Genomic DNA, 22126 nt, shown 5'->3' on the forward strand with positions numbered 1-22126 from the left:
GTTGTTTAAAAACTTGCTAACTGGAATTGGAAAACATCACGTACAGTATCTGACAACAACGGGGTTGGCGAGCGAAGCCCCCTTGTTTAAATATAATAATATTTTCTCTATAAATTATGCAATCTGTGAAAGTTTTTGTTTTTTCCCTAAACTACACTGCATTCAGATTTTTTTAAACTTGAATTCTTTTTTTTTTTTCAGAACAGATATGCCTTAAGTAAGAACGCATTTTCTCATTTTGTTACCACCCTCCTCCCCTCTGGCAGTGAGCTGAGCCTCCTCACTTTTGGCGGTGAGGGTAACTCCACCTCTCTGATTACCCCGTCAATTAACATAACCGATGATCAATCCAGGATCAGTTATTTGGAAAGTCAACCTCTTCCAGAAGAACCATTGGACGAAGCAAACACATGTTTGGACTGTGTATTGGCTGATATACTCGAGGTACAAAAAATCTTTAAATTTATTTTTCACATAATGGATAATAACTGATTATTTCTGATTGTTTGTAGCAAAGTAGTTGAAGGTACACAGACATTCTAATCTGAAACTAAAATTACGATAACTGTAATAAAATTGAAAAAATAATGAAAATATATAGTTATTAATGCTATTTTACTTCTTTTTTAAGAGCTTTTGTTTTATAGTTTTGATTTTTACTTTCAATTTTAAGTTTTCTCAGACTCTTTTCTTTTTTAAGTAATATAGGTAATAAGTATAGGTCTTTCTGAATTTTCTCAACAAATATACATCTCTGCTCTCAGAGATATATATTTATTGATAAAATCGTTATTTCAATCGTAATTGGGTAAGTAATGCTTATTTCAATTAAAAGGAAAAATTAATGATAAAAAATACAGTTTCATTACTTTTATGAAAAGGGACTTTTGAGAAAATCAAAGATTTCCTTCATTGCTATCAAATTTTCAGATGGTCTGAAAATTTGACATTATCGTCATAAAACACATGATATAAAAGAATAATTTTAAAAAAATTCTTGAAATTTTATAAAATAATAGTATGCAGGTATCATACCCTCTAGCGGCCTTATTTCTCTACTGCTAGGCTCGTGAAATCTCTTAAGACTCATGCTAGTATCATAAATGTTTTAAGGAAATTTATCGCATATATCTAAAGAGTAGTAAGATACCTATCATTAACAATATATTACATTTCTTCTATTCAATAACTATTTGAAAAAATATGCAAACTTAAAGAGATCAAAATAATTGCTCTAGATGGCGTATTTCCTCATCTACAGGAAAGTTAACGGACTCACTCAGTTTGGAACACTGTCTGATGTTAGTTTTCTTTTCAAGTTTTAGTATTCTTTTTTGTTAAGAGTCTAAAATTGTTCTCAGTCCGCCAAGAGACCACATTATCCTCAGATTCCTTATTTCCAAGGAAATAAACTAAACTGGAAAAATTACTCGTGTTGAACCTAAAATTCTGTTTCAACAAATTCCCTTCTGATAATATAAAAATTCAAAATACTTTCACATGGTCACTTTTTGCTATTTTCTGCCTTCCCATTCAAACTAAGCAAGTACCCGATCAATGTCTAGAAAAGAACTTTTCAAACGCATCTTAATGACTGAATTTTTACTTTAATCATGAATAAAAGCTTCAATTATAAAGTATTTTAAAGTATCGAAAGATTCATATTTTTATTGTTACTTTGAATATTCGATAGATAATTGGTAAATCGAAAAAACTCTCAAAACTCTTTTCAAGAAAGATCAAATTTATGCCTGAAATGCTAAGAATATGAGTATTACAGTTGGATGCCTTTTCAAAAGTTTAACTGTCAATGAAATTCGCATATGGTGTAGTAAAATTTCCTTATTTAAAAAAAAAATTATCGTAGTTTGAATACTATAGCCCATCAAATGCCAATCTTTTTTTTTTTTTTTCATTTACCCATTTTTTTTATTTTATCCTTTATTTACTTGAACTTTCTACATATTTAAGTGCAATATGCCGTGATAAGTTTCGTCACTAAATTATTTTAAAATGATAAAGTTTATGGGCTGCTTTACTATATATAAATTACCTTACACAAACTGTGCAAAATGCTCTATAAGACTAATTGTTGATCTAAGAATTATCAAATTTTGCAGACAGTCACTTCTTGCGTTGATAAATGTACATTAAGAAATTGTTTTTCAAAATCATAATTGAAAATCAACCGAAAAGCTAACAGCATTCCACAATAACTTCGAAGCATACTACTGCACAAACCCCTCTTTTATACCACTTTAAAATTTACAGAAATTGGATTTTTAGTTTTATTTCAATTTTATTTCCATATAATTTCTTTCTTCAATTTTAATTAATCTTTAAAAATATTTTATTGCTTTTATTTTACAATTCATATCATTGCTATAGTTCCTGGATTTATAAGACTTACGTTGTGGTGTTATTAAATGTTTTTTTTTTTTTTGTTTTCTTTTTTGCGTGTATCTTATAGCTGCAAACAATAAAAGCAAGAGTAAACTTTAAAATTCAAACACAGACAGATGAATCAAGATTAAATATCGTAGTATGATGGTGTGGATTAAAGGTTTCAATATACTTAATTTTTTTCATTTAATATTTCTTACTTTTATGAAAACTCTTTGAATTTAAGGAACTTTTAAAACGTTCGTCATTTGCCTTATTCTTTTATTCTTATTAAAAATATTTCTTCCTTTCCTTTTCTTCAGCTAGTAGAAGGCGAAAATAGCAGTTTTTCATCTGCACCAATCGTCATTCTCCTCACCACGACCCAAACCCTCGATTCTGAAAGATATGAAGAGATAGAATCGGGCCTGCAACAATCCGAAATACTGTTGCTGGCTATGGCATTTAAGGACGACTTGGAGCCACAATCTTTATACGAAGTGTGTTTAAAAACCGGTAACCAGTTCATATACGTTGAAGAAGATCCTCTAAAGGACTTGTACAGAGGTTTTCTGCAAGCCATTAATGGTCACAATTCTAGACAATTGGTAATTATTTTTTAAAACCTTTATGTAGATATTTTTAAATTTCTGCTTCAATTTGTCTTTTATGCTATTATGTTCCATTCTGACAATGTCTAGGAATAGTATGTTCTAGCAGATGATAGATATGTGTTACCTTAGAAATAATCAACAAATATTGTAAATAAATACAGTTCAAATTTCTATTTATCGAGAAATTCATCTTTCCATTTTGAAACTTCGTAATAAAGAGAATGAAATACGAATTTGTTAGTTAAATTTTGAAGGAAGGAAGGAACAATGACTATAACTTAATTTATCAGTATTAAACTTATCCCGAACTTAAAAGAAAATCTGCAATCCTGCTTTGTAGAGGCTAATAACAATGAGCATTTTTTCCATAGCATTTTTCACATTTGTAGAAAGATTGAAACACAGAGCAGCTATAGGTAATTTTTTGAAGCTTTAACACTTTCCTATTGCATCAAATATTGTTATATTTATAGTTGTGATGGCATTTTAATAACCTCGTCTTATCACCATTTTCTTTCACATAAATACATTGTAATTATCTTCATTATCATACTTTTAGTAACATCAATGTGGAAAGAATTAGACCTATCTTACCTCCGTCAAAATCTGTCATTTTTCTCGGCATCTGATTCAATTTAATTTCTGGAACTCCGGCGACTTAAAAATAATAAAACCTTTCTACTAATGATAAAGATGTAAGTGTGTCTGTATGATTCTGTCTGTGCTGGCGTCCTACAAGCCAAACCATTTGACCTAAAGTTAACAAATTTGATACATATATGTACTTGTATAAACTTAACATTACATTGACATTTTAGAGTACTTGAAATTATACCTAAATTTATGTTGAAATCGGCTATACTATAATGAAATATTTCAATATAGTGCTCAACGTACTACTCTTAATGTTTAATTTTTAAAAAAAAAAAAACCCTCATACATGTAGTTTTTTTTTTTTTTTTTTTTTTTTTTTGTATAATGTTCTCCAAAAGAAGTTATATATCAAACAGCCGCTTTTGGTGTCGGCATCCAGTTACACAACTAAGATCAATTAATTTTTTAAATCGATATATTTCATATTTTTAAATTTTACTTCTGAATCCATTCATATAGGTTGCTCAAGAACATTTAATCAGGCTAGACGAAGAAAACATCTTTTTCGATTTCTATCTGGATAAAAGTGTCTCTAAGCAGCTTCAGGTATCCATTTCGGGTCCAGAATTCAGCACCTCGCCTCTCGAATATGGAAATACAAAGCTGGTCCTCCCAAGTAATCGCATCGTGATGGCGAGGAAACGAGAAATTGTGCCATCCTGGGATTTCAATATTTTAAACCCTCAGGTAAGAAAACTATGTTATTAAAGAGAAGGACTAGTGTAAAACTTCTTTTAGATTTACCTGATGTTTAAACTACCAAAATTAAATGAACTGTTGCATTGCAGTAAGTTAAATTTTGATTATCCAGACAACTACTAACCAAGGTCCCTGTTATCAAAAATAGTACCAAAAAATCAAACTAATAACATTTCTTCAATAAAATCATCAAATTTTCAGAAGAAATTTGAGCCAAAGTTGCTATCTGAAAACAATTCTGAATATGAAAATATACAGGGTGTCTCATAAATATTGGGACAAACTTTAAGAGGAGGTAGGGGACATCACAAGGATTCAGATTTGCATAGAAACCCGTGGTTCGACATGCCTTCATTCGGCGATAGGTGGCGTTGTTCACAGTAGCATATAAGGAAGCAGACCTGCAATCCCTCAGTCATTTGAGCTGCGATCGCCCGCCGAGGAGTATGGAACGTTTTACGAATACGGAGCTGGCAGATATGCACCTGATTTATGGATTGGCAGAAGGAACTACAAGAGCGGCTGAAAGGTTGTATCGAGAAAGATACCCACAGAGAGATGCACCGGACCGCCGGATGTTCAGTAATTTGTATCACAATTTGTGTGAATATGGGTCGTTACGAGGTAATAGAAATAGTGAGGGCAGGCCACGAGTGACTTTAACTCACAGGATGGAAGAAAATGTGTTGGATACCATTAGAAGGAATCCGAGTTCCAGCGTACGAGCCGTCGCTACTGCCGTTGGAGGATCTCGGAATAGTATTCATCGCGTTTTGCAAAGTGAAGGCTTACACTCATACCATCTGCAAAGCGTACAGTTACTGCTCCCCGCAGATTATCCTCCTCGTGAACGTTTTGCACGGTGGTATCTCGATCAATGTTGCCAAGATGCTTATTTCCCATCCTACGTTTAAATGAAGCGTACTTAACTAGAAATGGGATGTTCAACTACCACAATGCGCATTTATGGGCTGGCGAGATCCCCATGGCACCCCATCTGCAGACGATCGCAGCTCAAATGACTGAGGGATTGCAGGCCTGCTTCCTTATATGCTACTGCGAACAACGCTACCTAGCGCAGAATGAAGGCGTTTCGGACCACAGGTTGCTATAGAAATCTGAATCCTTGTGATGTCCCCTACCTCCCCTTAAAGTTTGTCCCAATATTTATGGGACATCCTGTATACCGATCAGCCCTCTGTTTGATGCAAGACCCATTAATGAGAAGTCTTGCAAAATATAGATATGAGGAGATGATCAAACAATTATTAAGGGGGAAATAAAACACAGTTCTAATTAGAAGCGTTTTAGAGATGTAAAAAAGTTTTATGTCTTTTACTGAAAAATGTGTACTGTAAATGTGTCGGCAAGTTTCACCTTGTTGAGTGATGCAAAATATTCTTTTGACAGCACTCTTAATAATCGTAGAGGAAAATATAATTAAACAGTGAAAACTGGTTACATTTGCTTGACTTTAAGTAAGAAGATGGACAGATAATAAAACAGTCTATTAAGTTATTAATATGGGATAGTATGTGATGACTTTTTGTTACAGATGAAGTAATTTGGAAAACCTTGTGAAAAAAAACGTGGTGACTTAAATTATTGTTAGTCATGTCTGTATTGATCAAATTTTCAGTTATTCTAGGCGATTACGACTCGAATCAACATTGATACCGCGGTTCAGTCAATAAGTTCAATTGACTTTGCTTGCTCAAAAGAACCAGCATGAGTTCCCTCCTCTCCCACAGTATATATATTTCGACAATATCGTGCAATCTGTGTTTAACTTTGTTGTATAGTGAAGATAATAGAGTAATCGGAACGTACAGTTTGCTTATCTACCCGTTGATTGACTGAATTGAAAATTCTACAATTTCTGTATCAAGATTGTGGTGAATAGCATATAAGCCAGTTAACAGCTCAGCTACCCGAGCAATTGTTTTGGTATCATGGTCATGTTATTGGAGTTCAAACCATAAGGTCCCAGGTTCTATCCTCGCGCATTCCCATTCGCTAAATTGGTGACATCGGATGATGAACCTTCAACCTTCGTACAGCTGTTGTGGCGCCATCTATCCGCAATGAAAGTCGTCAGATTCACTTGACGCAGCAACCACTCACCCACAGTCACTTGCTACTCAACTGGGTATAGGCCCATTAGACAACAGCCAATAACTAAATACATCACCACTCAACAGCCATATCGTTCGTCTCACCTCCGACTCACTGGAGGGAGAGTCTGTGGTGAATAGCATATAAGCCAGTTAACAGCTCTGCTACCCGAGCGATTGTTTTGGTATCATGGTTATGTTACTGGACTGCTAACCATAAGGTCCCAAGTTCTATCCTCGCGCATCGCAAATCCACTAAAAGATCATATAACAAGTTTATTTTTTCTTATTTGCTACGTTTCTGAGGTTTTATATTCACACACATGCGAGCAAACACACAAGTAGATACTCTACCTGTTGAAGGATTTAATAGAGAATTAGACAAAAAAGAATATACAGCTTTAGCGTCAAGATCCTGATTGTTTTGTTTTTATGTTGTCACGTTCCTATACTGGAGAATATATAAACCAACAAGATTTGGTCCAAATCATGATACAGGTTTACAAATATAGCATTAAAACATTCACTTACCATATTTTCTGTTTATCATTTGCCATTTATTACATTGTTGAATGCTGTTCTATAATTCAATAAATAACAAAAGAATTGCATGATATTTGATTTTTTTAATTTTATTTCCAGACTGGTGTATATAGATTAAAAACGAAGCGAATAATGGGAGCAAAGAGTCCTGTGATGGTTTCTGTATATGGAACACCAAATTCTAACGAAGATCTAATCTCAGCGAGAGTTTGGGTAGAAATCCCAGAATCAAAAGTAATGCCAATAATTTCTAAAACATTTATTTTGTTGTTCTCTGTGTTGAATTCTCTTAATGAAAGTTATAAAAACCATCAATTATTAAAAATGTAATGACTGTTTATGAGTATAAATTAGTTGTTATCCCTGGGGCAATTAACTTAATCTTTTCATCTTAGGAAGAAAAACCGACAACCCTGTTGCTTTATTATTTAAATTATAATTTTTATTTAATATATTATTTAAATGTGATATCAACTGTCAAGGAAATAAAAAATAAATCAACTTTTTTCAAAGTGCATCATACATTTAAAAGCATTTGTCTGAAAGTAATGGCGAATTTCCGACTAGACTATCTAGGCAGTTGACTAGAGTCACTCTGTAGAAGGCAATCGTAAGGAGACCCACTAAAAATATTATTAGCGTAGCTACTAAATAAAAAAAATTGTAAAAAAAATACAAATTCTATAAATTGCAAAATACTAAAAGGGTTGCAGCGTATATTTACAATGAATTATTGAAATCATTTTTAAAAAAAAATCAAATATAAATAATTATTTTTTAATATATTGGAATGTTAATTATTAATTTAACTGACTATGTTATATTCCACTCAACAAAACATGAAAGTAATACTTTTCAATATTCTATTTGTTTGAAATTTGTTATTTCGTTATAATTTATCGTAATAATTAAATGCTTTTCTTTGTAAGCGAGAAAATATTACAAGACAACTGTGCACCGTTTATTGGAACAACATATAAGACATCTAATTTCTTTTTTCCATCAATTTTTAGGAAAATTTTATGCTTCTGGAAATTTAAAAAAATATATTTGATAACATAACCACCTATGTGCAGCATGATTAGATATAAGAATTTATCCTAATTTGATAATGGACACCTATCGTATTTTTGTAGCCAAGAAGTCAGTTGAATTAGCTTTACATAAACATAGCAGCGGAAACGGAAAAATTAACTATAACATGAATCCTGATTATATTATTCTATCCATTATTTAAGATATCTTATTCTGCTTATCTCAGCTATTGAAAAAGATAATATTGCTATTACTAGTACATTGCACTTGAGACTATTATAAAATCGTTTGATTGCATCTAACAACCCTATCATCGCGGATGACCCAATTGACAGTCTATGGTGAGAAAACTAGGGAATAGAATTAAAAGCAGAGTTCTATTATGACCGGAAACGTTTGTATACCTTGATTAAAGACTCCCTCCTTCACGCACTTGGGCAAGGTAACTCATCAACAAGTAAGTAACATACGTCCTCATATGGCACAGTTTTGCCAAAGACGGTTCTATTGTCAAAACAATCCACTTATCCTCAAATCAGGAAATCTTCACATGTTCCAATAAAGCTATCTTTTCTCCGTCTATCCAGCTAATTAAAATCGATCTTATGGGTATTTTCTGTGAAATGACTCATACTAAACTAGATTATTGTCTCTTGTACTATACCTCATTTCCTTATTCTAATTATTTGAATGAAACAAAAGTTACAACATTACGATGGCAGAAGCAACACGTGCTTTATTGTCTAACAAATTTGTATTATCATTATCAACATTTAAATTGTGCTTGTTTATAATTTAGTCTTCTTTGATTAGATTTCACCTCCTCCAGTTCTGATTTATGCCGAAGTGAGAAAAGGCAACTATCCAATTCGGAATGCGACTGTCACTGCCTATGTTCACCATCCTCATGACGAAGGAATATCTGAGATCACTCTGCTGGACGACGGTTTTGGAAGTAGGTTTGAAGTTCATCACTTTTATAGTAGTAGGTTTGAACTCTAGACATAATTATTCATTATGTTATATATATTGCAATTTAAAAATTCACACAGAGATCTTCATTATGGACTAATAATTGGTGTCGAGAAATTCATGCTTAGGTCTATATATTGAAAAGAAGTAGATGAGAATTTGTAATTTTCTTGTACTTGTTTTTATGATACAAAGATAAGCTCATAGATATATGTAATGATAATTTTAAACTATTTTAAATCCTAATTTTTATCTTAAATAGCCCATGTTAATTTCATTCTAAAATGTTCTCTTATTTCCTGATCCAATTCCCACTTTTTTAAAATTATTTTTAACACACGCTCTAGAAAACTGATAACCATTGCAATTTCTCACGTTCCGCGCGAAGGGATAAAAATTTCTATCACTCGCCATACCTTTCAAAGATACCTAAGATAACTTTTCCTAAGTCGGCACTTGAAAAGAAATCAATATCAGATTCTCTTAGTAAAATCACTGAAGGGAAAATTTCTGTAGCTTTGCTTTTATGTTGGGATGTAAATAGACTGCTTTTATCATCACGTCTCTTCTGTGCAGAAAATAATTCCGTGTAAAATAAATCGACGTAAAAATATCAAAGGCTTCTTCTTTTCAATCACCATCTGCAAAATTATGTTTACATATATGTTCAAAGATTATTTCTTTTTTTAGGCGTCCTGGCCTAGTGGTAGCGCGTCTTCTTCATTATCTAGGCGTCCCAGGTTCGAGTCCTGGTTGTTCTCTTCCGTGTGTTCTTTATGTGAGGTGCGTGAATGAGCCCCCCCCCCTATAAAAAGGGGTTGTGCAAGCGAGTGTATGAGTTCTGTCTTCTTTTGAGCTAGAAGTCAGACTTCTGCCATCGGGTGCTCAGGGGTCTTTACCCTCAGAAGCTACCAAAAAAGAGACTCTACGACAAGAAAAACTTTTTCTACTTTATATTACCAACTCTACGACAAAAAAAAAGAAGTTCTTTTTATAATGCAAAACAGTTTAGGACTTCATATGCATTTCAACACAATTTAAACCATCCGGAGTGGTCTTACCGAAATTTTCTAGCTTACTCCCCCCAAAAAGTCTAATCCATTTTTCCCCACAGAAAATTATAATCCTAGAGTTAGGGCAAAAATGTTTTGCATGGCATTGGAGAACAATGGTTACGAAATATAGATTTTGGCATAAATCTGTCATTTATACTGAATCTATTGTGTGAATATGTATATTGGACACTTTTTTTCTGATTGATTGAAATCAAAATTTCACACAAAACTGCAGTTATAGTCACAAGATCGCTTACCGAATTTCATTGATTTAAATCATTATTTGTGACTTATTGTGTTTGCACGCATGTGAAAGTATAGACTGACAGATGGTAAACCTTTTCAGAGATTTAATCAAAATTTGATGAAAATCTATATTTTTTAATTGAAAGGCCAGACAGGCAAGTTCAAAATTTATTTCCACTAAATAAATTTTGATCCATATTTGATAGAAATTTAAATTTTATCGTAAGTTCACTTACCGAATTTCATATGGCTAGCTCAAAACATTTTTGAATTATCTTGTTCACAGACTGACGTACGGAAAGACATAATGTCAAAAAGGTGTTTTTCGAGTACAATTTACAGTTTCAAGTTTTCCTGGGATATCTTCAACGTGGCAATACATCAAAATTTCGATTTCAAGTTTTTTCATATTAAATTATTAGGCTATTTTACCCCGCTTTTATGTTTCCTCGCCGTTTAAAACCAGTAGTAAAATCCTCACATTTTCTTTTATAAAATTTTATATTACCAACTCTTCATTTTAAGTCAAACAATCCGAACAGAAAGAAATTTAAGAAAACTGGCATCATAACCAACCAGAAGCACTTCGATTCACCTATGAAATCAGCTATAAAGAGGATGAAAACTATTTCGATGATTTTCACAAACTGAAACACAAATGGAGCAGCACATAAGAATTAAAAGATTCAAATAAAATTCCACTTTGAATTGCACACTTCGGTAAAAGAATTTAAATATTGTTTGCAAAAAAAAAGAAATTTCTACATTTAAGTTAATTTCTTGTCTGTACTATGAAAACTAAACAAATTAAAATATAATATTTTCACTAACCTTCTCTTAGCCAATGAATAAGCGAAATTGCAAAGATCGAGTCGTACCAAAAATTTACATTGAATTTCGGGGTAAATTCCTGGACTAAGAAGAAAATGTTCTATAGTATTGTTAAAAATCATATTGTTCCATTTAATCTAAAGTAAGTCTAAGAGTAAGAAAGAAATATCTACAGACATTCTAATGGATGCTGAAAGGATGCCAGATAATTGACCAAGACCCTAAACTATAGCGGAAAACTTGGTAACTATTTGGCGATTTTGCAATTCATTTGGGAATAAAAATAGAGCTAATATCTCAATTATTAGCAGAGATCCGTAGCTCCTTCTCTATCCTATTACGGAGAATATATAAGTGAATGCATGCACATGAGTGTCTACTCTCTCTTTGGAAAATGGAACGAAGAGCAAACTTTCTAACTGCACTCTGAGCACTGTTGCACGTCATTAATAAAGATATGATACTTGTACATGTGTGTATAGATCTCTGCAAATTTTGATTATGTTTTGGTTTTGTGGAATAAAACATCGTTATCCGTTATCAAGTTCATTTGATTTCTTGCAGCGTACATCCACTGGACAAATGTCCTTAACAATATTAATGACGTGAATTTGTTAAAAGTTTATTTCTTTTTTCCTGAGCATTTTTATCTATGTAAGTGGTTTCCCGCCGTTTGTACTACTATTCGTTAAGTAGTACAAATGACCTAAAATAGGGATAGTACTATATCTTATACATGCCATTTAATTATAATTTTTTATCTTTATTTTCAGATACTGACATAACGCAAGATGACGGTGTTTATAGTCACTATTTCACGAATTTTTCGTCAACTGGAGCATACAATGTGTATGTGAAGATTTCTGGCGGATTCGATGACTCCGCAACAGTTCTTAAAGGTACTTACTTTTTTAGTAAGCAGAGTGATATTTTGTATAGCGCAAAGTGTACTTTGACTTTTTCTTAGCGTGCAACTGCGAAGAGATTTCAAATGATTTACATAAAGGACTATTTATTTAAGATGCAAAACCAAAATTGAGGGAAACAAAAATATGTTTTGTTTGAAAAAGATTCTTTGATTTTCATAAATGCATTTAGGAACTTCTATCTTTGCTAATAATAAAGAGATATGTATGTGTCTATGTACGTATATCGGCATTCTAAAGGGCAGATTTAGAGCTACCAAATAGAATTTTAATTAATTAAAAATAAAGGAAATCTAAACGTTCTGCCATAACCATACCTGCCGAAAATGTAATAGCACAAAAAAAAAAAAAAATTCCTACCATCTCTCTCTCTCTCTCTCTCTCTCTCTGTGTGTGTGTGTGTGTATGTGTTTTCAATGATACTAATTTAATTGCAGTAAGTTGCAGTAATTGTTTCTAATTCCTTAAATATTTTAACCTATTTTACATCATTTCATTGATATAATGTAGCTGAGATCTTTTTTCGTAGTTGCAACTAATACTTCATACTTTCCGTTGTTTATAATGATTAATCATTTTATGAAGATGCGGCTTATTTTTCTATGTTAAGTATGTTTCTGTTTAAAATATGATTTTGAAACGCCTTTTGAAATTCTGTTGCAATTACAATTAAGGCTAAATTTCAAAAGTAAGCAATGATGCAATTAAAAAAAAAAGAATGCTTTCATTGTTAAGAAGTTATGCTCTTTCCTGAGCTGTATTTGAATATTTAAAAATACAGTCAAACCTTGATTTACGAGCAAACAAAAAAATTTAAAAGTGACTCGCTTAACAAGCGATATTTCTCAGAAGGAGTGGCGAATAGACATCATGGCGTCATATGCTGCATTGACTTGGATCAGTCTGTGTTGAGTGTTTATTTGAAGAAAGCATTTGTATTTACATGGTAGAAAGTTTTGGCCGGATAGCGTTGTCTAACGCGACTAATAGGAGATTGAGCGAGTGCCTTAAAAAAATTGTTTCGCTTGACAGGTGTTTTGCATTACAAGATTCAGGAATGAATTATGCTCGATAGGCGACGTTCCACTGTGCATTATTATTCTTATAATTTTAAAAATTGCTTTCTTATTGTAGTGCATCGAACTTTTTATCATATGATACTCTAAAGTATCTTGTAATTTGTGAAGCACGTTCTGTAGTGCATACTAAACTCCAGTGCTAAACAATATTACTTTATGTTCTTATATTTTTGATGGCCATGTTTAGTTTCAAAAAGAAAATTATTGTGTAACTTCAAGTTTCTCAGTTTTCGTTTTCAACTTAAAGCTCAAATTTTAAGGTGACATGACAGAAAGATGCATTGCACAATGTAACGATGGCATTGTGGGGAAAGCTTATAAGTCAGTTAACAGCTACTCTACCCGCACAATTGCTTTTGTATTGTGATCATGTTACTGGGCTGAAAACCTGAGAAACCCAGGTTCTATCATCGCTTATTCCAATCCACCACATTGGTGACCCGGACGTGATCCTTCAACCTTCGTACAGCTGCTGTGGCGCCATCTACCCACAGCAAAACCAAAGTCATCAGACTCCCTTGACGCAGCAAAGCATTAGCAACCACTCACCCACGCACGCTCGCCATAACTCTTGACGCTACTCAAATGAGTACAGGCGCATTAGAATCAACAGCTAATACATCACCACTCAACAGCCATATCGTTCATCTCACTTCCGACTCACTTATTAAGAGAGTCTGTGGTGAAAACTTATAAGCCAGTTAACAGCTACGCTACCCGAACAATTGCTTTTGTATTGTGATCATGTTACTGGGCTGAAAACCTGAGGAACCCAGGTTCTATCATCGCTTATTCCAATCCACCACATTGGTGACCCGGACGTGATCCTTCAACCTTCGTACAGCTGCTGTGGCGCCATCTACCCACAGCAAAACCAAAGTCATCAGACTCCCTTGACGCAGCAAAGCATTAGCAACCACTCACCCACGCACGCTCGCCATAACTCTTGACGCTACTCAAATGAGTACAGGCGCATTAGAATCAACAGCTAATACATCACCACTCAACAGCCATATCGTTCATCTCACTTCCGACTCACTTATTAAGAGAGTCTGTGGTGAAAACTTATAAGTCAGTTAACAGCTACTCTACCCGCACAATTGCTTTTGTATTGTGATCATGTTACTGGGCTGAAAACCTGAGGAACCCAGGTTCTATCATCGCTTATTCCAATCCACCACATTGGTGACCCGGACGTGATCCTTCAACCTTCGTACAGCTGCTGTGGCGCCATCTACCCACAGCAAAACCAAAGTCATCAGACTCCCTTGACGCAGCAAAGCATTAGCAACCACTCACCCACGCACGCTCGCCATAACTCTTGACACTACTCAAATGAGTACAGGCGCATTAGAATCAACAGCTAATACATCACCACTCAACAGCCATATCGTTCATCTCACTTCCGACTCACTTATTAAGAGAGTCTGTGGTGAAAACTTATAAATCAGTTAACAGCTACTCTACCCGCACAATTGCTTTTGTATTGTGATCATGTTACTGGGCTGAAAACCTGAGGAACCCAGGTTCTATCATCGCTTATTCCAATCCACCACATTGGTGACCCGGACGTGATCCTTCAACCTTCGTACAGCTGCTGTGGCGCCATCTACCCACAGCAAAACCAAAGTCATCAGACTCCCTTGACGCAGCAAAGCATTAGCAACCACTCACCCACGCACGCTCGCCATAACTCTTGACGCTACTCAAATGAGTACAGGCGCATTAGAATCAACAGCTAATACATCACCACTCAACAGCCATATCGTTCATCTCACTTCCGACTCACTTATTAAGAGAGTCTGTGGTGAAAACTTATAAGCCAGTTAACAGCTACGCTACCCGAACAATTGCTTTTGTATTGTGGTCATGTTACTGGGCTGCAAACCAGAAGGACCCAGGTTCTATCTTCACTCATTCCAATCCACCACAGCGTGATGCTAAGCTTCTAAGAGAACAAAAGAGTACAAATTACATGTCTATCAAAATTTAAAGTTTAAAATTATTTTACCTAAGAAAATCATAGTTACATGAAATATTTTTCTTTTTGTCAAGCATAAATGTAATGAATTATTGATTATTGAGATTTGGAATTATTAAGAAAATTCGAATTTATTGAGATTTGAATTTTTTTTCCAGGTCCATCATCTGATTGCTGCGGATCTGTCTTTTTATCCAGTCTACAGAGTCCTGTTGGTCGATTTCTGCGAGAAGCGGGACCGGCAACATTCCGAGTGACCACCTTATCTGACCAAGACGATGCTTATCCTCCTGCCAAAGTGACGGACCTTCGCATTATTAAAACTTATGACTTGATAGCTTCCCTTCAATGGACAGCTGTAGGTGACGATTTTGATACAGGAGTTGGTAAGTAAAAACTAACAATCATAAAATTAGATGGATTTAATTCATTTATATCTTTCTTCATCTGAGACAGGTTTAGGTCTAGAATCAGATTTAAAAAATAATCAAAAGAGCAAGCGGTACATATCAGATTTTTAAGTTCACTCTATTTTAAATTTGTATTTTCATACGGAAATCCGTCTAGTGGTTCTATAGTGCAGGAAGTCCAACAAGTTCAATAAGGAGCATCAAAGATTGATAACGCAAATAAGCATGACACATAATAACAAAACACAGTCGAAACATGCGCAAAGACCGAACTTGGAAGAATTTACACCACATAAGCAAACCCAAATATCTTACTATATTGTATAATATTATAAAATTGGAGAAACAGTATTGTTTTATAATATTGAAAGTAGAGATGCATAATCCACGATTTTTTGAATAACAAATAATTTTGCTATAGTTATTTTTAAATATTTGTTCCAAATATCTGTTATTTCAATTATATTATTAATTTAAAATTATTACTTAGTATTAAACATAAAATTTATTAATTGTAATTAATATTTAATTTACTAATTTTAGTAACGTGTGATTGAATTAATTTATCTATTTCAGCTTACTTATTAAATTTGATTTTTTTTCTCAAAACTATTTATTTAATTTCTTTATTGGAGTAAACCATTTTCTGAAAAATATGAATAAAATATATAGGTCCTTTCTTTAAAATGTTTACTTTAGTTCTATATTCACCCAATAGATGGCGCCAACAGTAAACAAAATATATGCAAAGTCATGTCACAAGCAATTAAAAATGATTTGTATGGAATAGTGCATCATCAAATGCGAATATCGTAAAGTCAAGGTCACTCTCATGAAGTGGAGCGGCGACTTCACACTTTACAGTGAAGTCACCGCTCCGATAAATTTCAGTGATATGCAATTCAATGATATGATAATTCCAAAAATAACCAGTCCGTTCACTTTTCAACCCATTCACAGATTTCTCCTTTTCTGTTTTGTTCGAGAGCTTCCATTGGACAGATCGTATCGATTGTTACCTTCTATCGTGATCCAAAAACTGTAATCGAAATATCACCAGTAAGATCGTATCAAGGATTTGAATCACACCCCTCTTTGAAAAGTATTGATGACTGGTATTTGTGACTTTTTGATATTGGTTATGTAATAACCGCTCGTAAAATATTCGTCATCCCTAATTAAAAGAGTGTAAAATGTAACAATTTTGTTGTATTGGGCTCCGATAATTCATAATATAGTTTTCCCATAGGCAACAAATTAATTCCAAATATCATTAACATTCCTGAAATTAATTCTAATGATCTATTAGAATATGAATGAACTGTAATAGTTATGGATATAAATTTTCTCTTGATTATTTTTAGCTTTAATATGCTATACTTCTCTTTTCCACTAGAAAACTAACAATAGATCTGTTCGAAAAATCTAGAATGATCTTAGAAACTCGGCTCCTAGCAGAGATATCATATCCCAGTAGCATAGTAATATTTAATTATAACTGCATAGTACTGCATAATATTAGGAATACCAAAGAATAACGAATCTGTTTCCGGGATTTTAAATTTTCAAATATATTATAAAATTGAAATTTATATATATATTTTTTAAATTCAGAACTTCAATTGACTTGACTATAATTCTAGAAACTTCCACTGGGGCAGTTATTATGTTGATAATTGATGTTATGTCAAACTGTGTAATAGAATAAAAATTAGATAAATTCTATATTTATTGATGCAGCTCAATATAAATTTCATGCTGATCGAAAAATGTCAAAATTACAATATTTTCGTCATGGTGTTGTGCAGTATGATAGGCTGCCATCTGCTGACGCCAAGAATAAATTGACTTTTAGAAAGAACTTTTCGTTTTGATTTCAAAAATTTGCTTATGTTTTTCTTTAAAAAAATTTCAGAATTTTTAGTTTTAAATATTTATTAAAAATTAGATTTTATTTTCCATCCTTCAAAAATATTGTTAAGGCATTTTATAGCACCATGAGGACATTAACAGTAAACAGAAGCCAGAAGAGAACCTTCTTTAGCCCATAAACTTTGCAAGCTCTCTCGAGCTTGAAGGAGATCAGGTCAATACCGTGCTGTATATTTTGTTGGACATTATTCATATAAAAGATTTTTACAACAAATCCTTTATAACTTAGTAGTCGCGATAAACTTTTAAGAAAGTTATAAAATTAAATATATAGGAATATTTATCAATCCTGTACTTGTGAGGATGTTTTTATTTCTTATTAGAGCAAATAAATTATGCGAATGATGTTGTGTGTTCTAAGTTTATGCTATCCTTGTGTACTCGTTGAATTATTTTTTAAAACATGTAGGAAATATTGGCCACTACAAAAGGCGTTCACTATATTTATTTGTTTTTTTATTTATTGTCTAATTTTATATGGTTATCTGTTTCTTCCTTACCACACCCTTATTTCGATTATTAATAACTGAATTAAAAAACAATTCGTCACAATGTACTCTTTTCTTTTCAGCTTCAAAATACGAACTGAAATTGTTCCGCAACAGATCTTTGATACGAAACCGCTTCTCCAATTCTGAACTCTACTCAGAGATCATTGAAACCACTCCTTTGGCTGAATATGGAGTGACTCTTTACCATGTCATGGATATACCAAAGCTCGAGCAAGGTATCTATTATTTGGGCATTCGAGCTGTGGATGAAGCCGAAAATGCGGGTGAACCATCCAACGCTGTTGCAATCTTTGTGGAAGGAAGAAAACCTGTTATTCAGTGCACAGATGATGAGCCAGTGACTGAAAAGATTACATCAGGCAATAGTGCTAGTCGAAATTTGTTTTCATACATTCTAATTTTTGTTATAATCTATATTCATCTGTAAAAAGATTATTAGAAGAATAGAGCAGTGGAACTTGGGCAATTTGAAGTTGGAAGAAAGTTAATAAAAATCTGGTTTATTTGAAAATTTGAATGAGGAGAACTGCAGATTTTAATAATTTCAGAATTGTTTCATTAATACGTTCACTGTCATGGTTCATATGTTTGATTCGGACTTTCATTAATATTATGCCTATTTCTTTGCTTAATTGTAATGAAAAAGAGAATATCTAATTAGATAAGAGGTGTGAATCACAAGCTATTTGCATAATAAACAATGTGTCAAGACAAGGAAATAAATATAGACATGTTCTACAAGCATAAATTCTGCATTAAAAGAAAACTTTTGCTGTTATCAGAATATGGGTGACAGGCCAATCAAATTTTTAAATAGTTCCCAGCATTTTGAATTGTAAAATAATTGATATAATTAACATCTTTAAAGTTCAAAGTTTTCTTTTACAAAATGACGTTTTTATGTTCTGTTGCTTCGATATATTGTAAAACATTTAAGTCTTCGAGAGAATAAAAGCCCTTAAAATATTTTACTTGAAATCACTAATTTTGGCTTCGAATCAACTAAAATAACTGTGAATCACAAACGATACTTTAACATTTTCTTCATCGAAAATTCTGCGAACCAGGGGGGGGGGAATCAAATTACCGACGAATTTTAACTAAACAACTTTAATTTAGCCTAGTTCCACTTGAGTTTTATTTAGATAATCAGTGCCTTGGATTTCGTTGATGCGTAACAGCTTACAGAAAAATGTTTCGGACTGATGATAGGAAGAATGATATTAATGAAGAGGGAAAAAAAGGCGCCAAGTAGTAATAAAATATCGATTATACAAAGCACGTGAAAAATTATTTTAGACACTATATAAAGTATTTATATCTTTCAATCTAAAAAAAATTATTCAATTTTCATTTTGATTTTATTATTCATTTGTATATCAACATAAGGTTCTAAAATGTGTTTTTGTATTATACATAATAAAAATGGTTTTCTAGTGTTGAGTATTATTTCATCAACTAACTGAATACAATCCAAAGTGATTTTCTTATATTCTGTCAGCTCATACGAGTTTGTATCTATGCTGGAAATACTTCTCTTTCAAAGCTCAGTGTGAAGTAATGATCAGAATGGCTTGATTGTTTTATAGGGGAGCGATTCAACTAACTATATATTTTACAATTCCATTTTTAATTAAAAAGAATATCAACACACAAGCATTAAACACGACAGCATTACATTAGTATTGCACAAGCATTAATAGCAGGGATACAGGTAGGATTCTGCATATGACGTCATGATGTGTCTTGGTTACTATTTTCGCAAACCATAGTTCATTAAGAATTTTTAAGTTTTACTTTGCTCTTAATGCGAATTACATGTAGTTAGAAGTTATTCTTAAGCAAAATTTCACTGCATAAGGGCTTTAAAATGAAAATATCTATTTTGTATTTAAAAAAAACTTAAAAAGAGTGTCGAACCTCTTACTCAAAACATCGAGGCTTGGTAAGATTTCAGATTTGATAAAGTTATCTTTATTTTTAATATTTTTATTCTTAATAGTATAGGAAAGTGCGAGCACAAAAAAGAAATTTTTTGATATCCAGCAGCGCACGTATGTATAAATCCATTAAAAAAAATTAATAAACGGATTTAAAAAATGAAAGAATTGTTGTAAAATACACTTAAAAGTAATCTTTCAAATTTAATAAAACTGGGGACGAAATGTCATGGAAAATCTAATAATTTAAATTTTGATCATGCATCTTAATAATCCTTGTAAAGTAGTTTTTATCTTTTGATGATACAAATTTGTCTCATGGTACACCAGTTTATTTGTTTTTGTATGAATGATATTTACTGTTACGTTAAAATTTGATATTATGCATAAAAAATTCTAATAGTCACCCTAAAATTATATTACCAGTTATAAAATGGTTGTAAATTTTGCAAACTACTCTCCGCAGTGAAGCTGTACTTTGTGATGATGATGATGATGTAGACAATGAATAAATACAACCAACTTATATACTTCCACAACAAGTTGTATTTTGTGTTCATGTTCTTTGTAGAGTTAAGATTCAGCAATTTAGGCATCTATTATTTCACATACTGAGATAAAAATTTCTAGCTGATTAACAATTTAAATATCAGGACCACTACTGAATTTCATGAATTCACTTTGTTGCCTTTTTGTATTTATCCAGTTAATATATATATACAGATAAATTAAGATATAACATACACATTGGCGGATTTCTGCCTGGTCAGAATAGACCTCTATTAGTACAAGATATTACCTGATACATCCGTGATATTCTTTGATATTCTGAATGTCGGACAATAATGTGAGGATATAATAACAATGATATTGGTCATTGCGTTTTAAATCTGCCACTGAACATGCATAACATATGGACATATAAACCATCACATCCTGAAATTCCTTTTTTCAGGTTGGTACGTTTCTATATTTTCGCTTTCATATGCGTACAAATAAGCAGACAATCAACCCATAGATGCACAATTCTAAAAAATGAGCAGTAAATCGGATTTTATTTGTCTGGCTCATTGATTTTTCTGTTTACCATTTTTACAAACAGAAAGACATGCGTAATTCCAAAAATTGTTTCTTTTGTCTTTGGATGGCCTCATATTTGGAGGTTCATTTATATCTTCAGGTCGCATGCTTCCAAAATATGATACGTTTGATGATGTTTAGTTGTGCAGGGAACAGATCTCTTCTTTCTTTGAGACTCTAACAAAAATGCATTTTCGACATCCCCTTTTAGGATTCTTTCAAAATTCAATACATGTCTCTCATATTAATTTTGAACTAGTGAGAGTTGTCATTCCAAAAACTTTCTCGTATACTCTGTAAAGATGCATAATCCACGATTTTTTGAATAACAAATAATTTTGCTATTTGTTATTTTTAAATATTTTTTCCAAATATCTGTTATTTCAATCATATTATTAATTAAAAATTATTATTAAGTATTAAATATAAAATTTATTAATTGTAATTAACACTTAATTTACTAATTTAAGTAACGTGTGATTGAATTAATTTATCTATTTCAGCTTACTTCTTAAATTTGATTTTTTTCAAAACTATTTATTTAATTTCTTTATTGGAGTAAACCATTTTCTGAAAAATTTGAATTAAATATATATGCCATTTCTTAAAAAAAATGTTTATTTTAGTTCTTTATTCTAGCAATAGATGGCGCCAGCAGTAAACAAAATATATGCAAAATCATGCCACAAGTAATTAAAAATTATTTGTATTGAATAGTGCATCATCAAATGCGAATATCATAAAGTCAAGGTCACTCTCATGAAATGAAGCGGCAACTTCACACTTTCCAGTGAAATCACCGCTCCGATAAATTTCAGTGATACGATAATTCAAAGAATAACCTGTCCGTTCATTTTTGAACCCATTCACAGATTTCTCCTTTTCTGTTTTGTTCGAGAGCTTCCATTGATTTGCGAAACTTATAAATGTTTCAAATACGAAATAATAATTGTATTAAACCCTATCTCCTTTTTATATGGTATAACAATGCTAATCTTAGCACAATAGCTAATTTATAAACGACTATTAACTATTTTACTAAATAAATAATTTCTTGACAAAGGGTTAAAGTGCATGAAATCCTAGTCAAGCGTGTTTCCTTGAAGATGAAATAAGAAAAG

At 32.4% G+C, this 22126-nt stretch overlaps 1 protein-coding gene across 1 annotated transcript in view; it reads left to right on the forward strand.

Annotated features, from left to right (window-relative positions):
- LOC129976345 (calcium-activated chloride channel regulator 4A-like) overlaps positions 1-19421 on the forward strand; it is a 40441-nt gene extending 21020 nt beyond the window's left edge. Inside the window, exons 7-14 of the mRNA XM_056089869.1 lie at positions 202-444; positions 2706-2990; positions 4110-4337; positions 7106-7240; positions 8855-8996; positions 11919-12044; positions 15290-15517; positions 18045-19421. Of these exons, the coding sequence (XP_055945844.1) occupies positions 202-444; positions 2706-2990; positions 4110-4337; positions 7106-7240; positions 8855-8996; positions 11919-12044; positions 15290-15517; positions 18045-18412 (1755 nt within the window). The 3' untranslated portion in view covers positions 18413-19421. The remainder of the gene's footprint in view (positions 1-201; positions 445-2705; positions 2991-4109; positions 4338-7105; positions 7241-8854; positions 8997-11918; positions 12045-15289; positions 15518-18044) is intronic.
- The last annotated feature ends 2705 nt before the right edge of the window (positions 19422-22126 follow it).

Source organism: Argiope bruennichi, chromosome 7, assembly GCF_947563725.1.
Source record: "Argiope bruennichi chromosome 7, qqArgBrue1.1, whole genome shotgun sequence".
Classification (NCBI taxonomy): domain Eukaryota; kingdom Metazoa; phylum Arthropoda; class Arachnida; order Araneae; family Araneidae; genus Argiope; species Argiope bruennichi.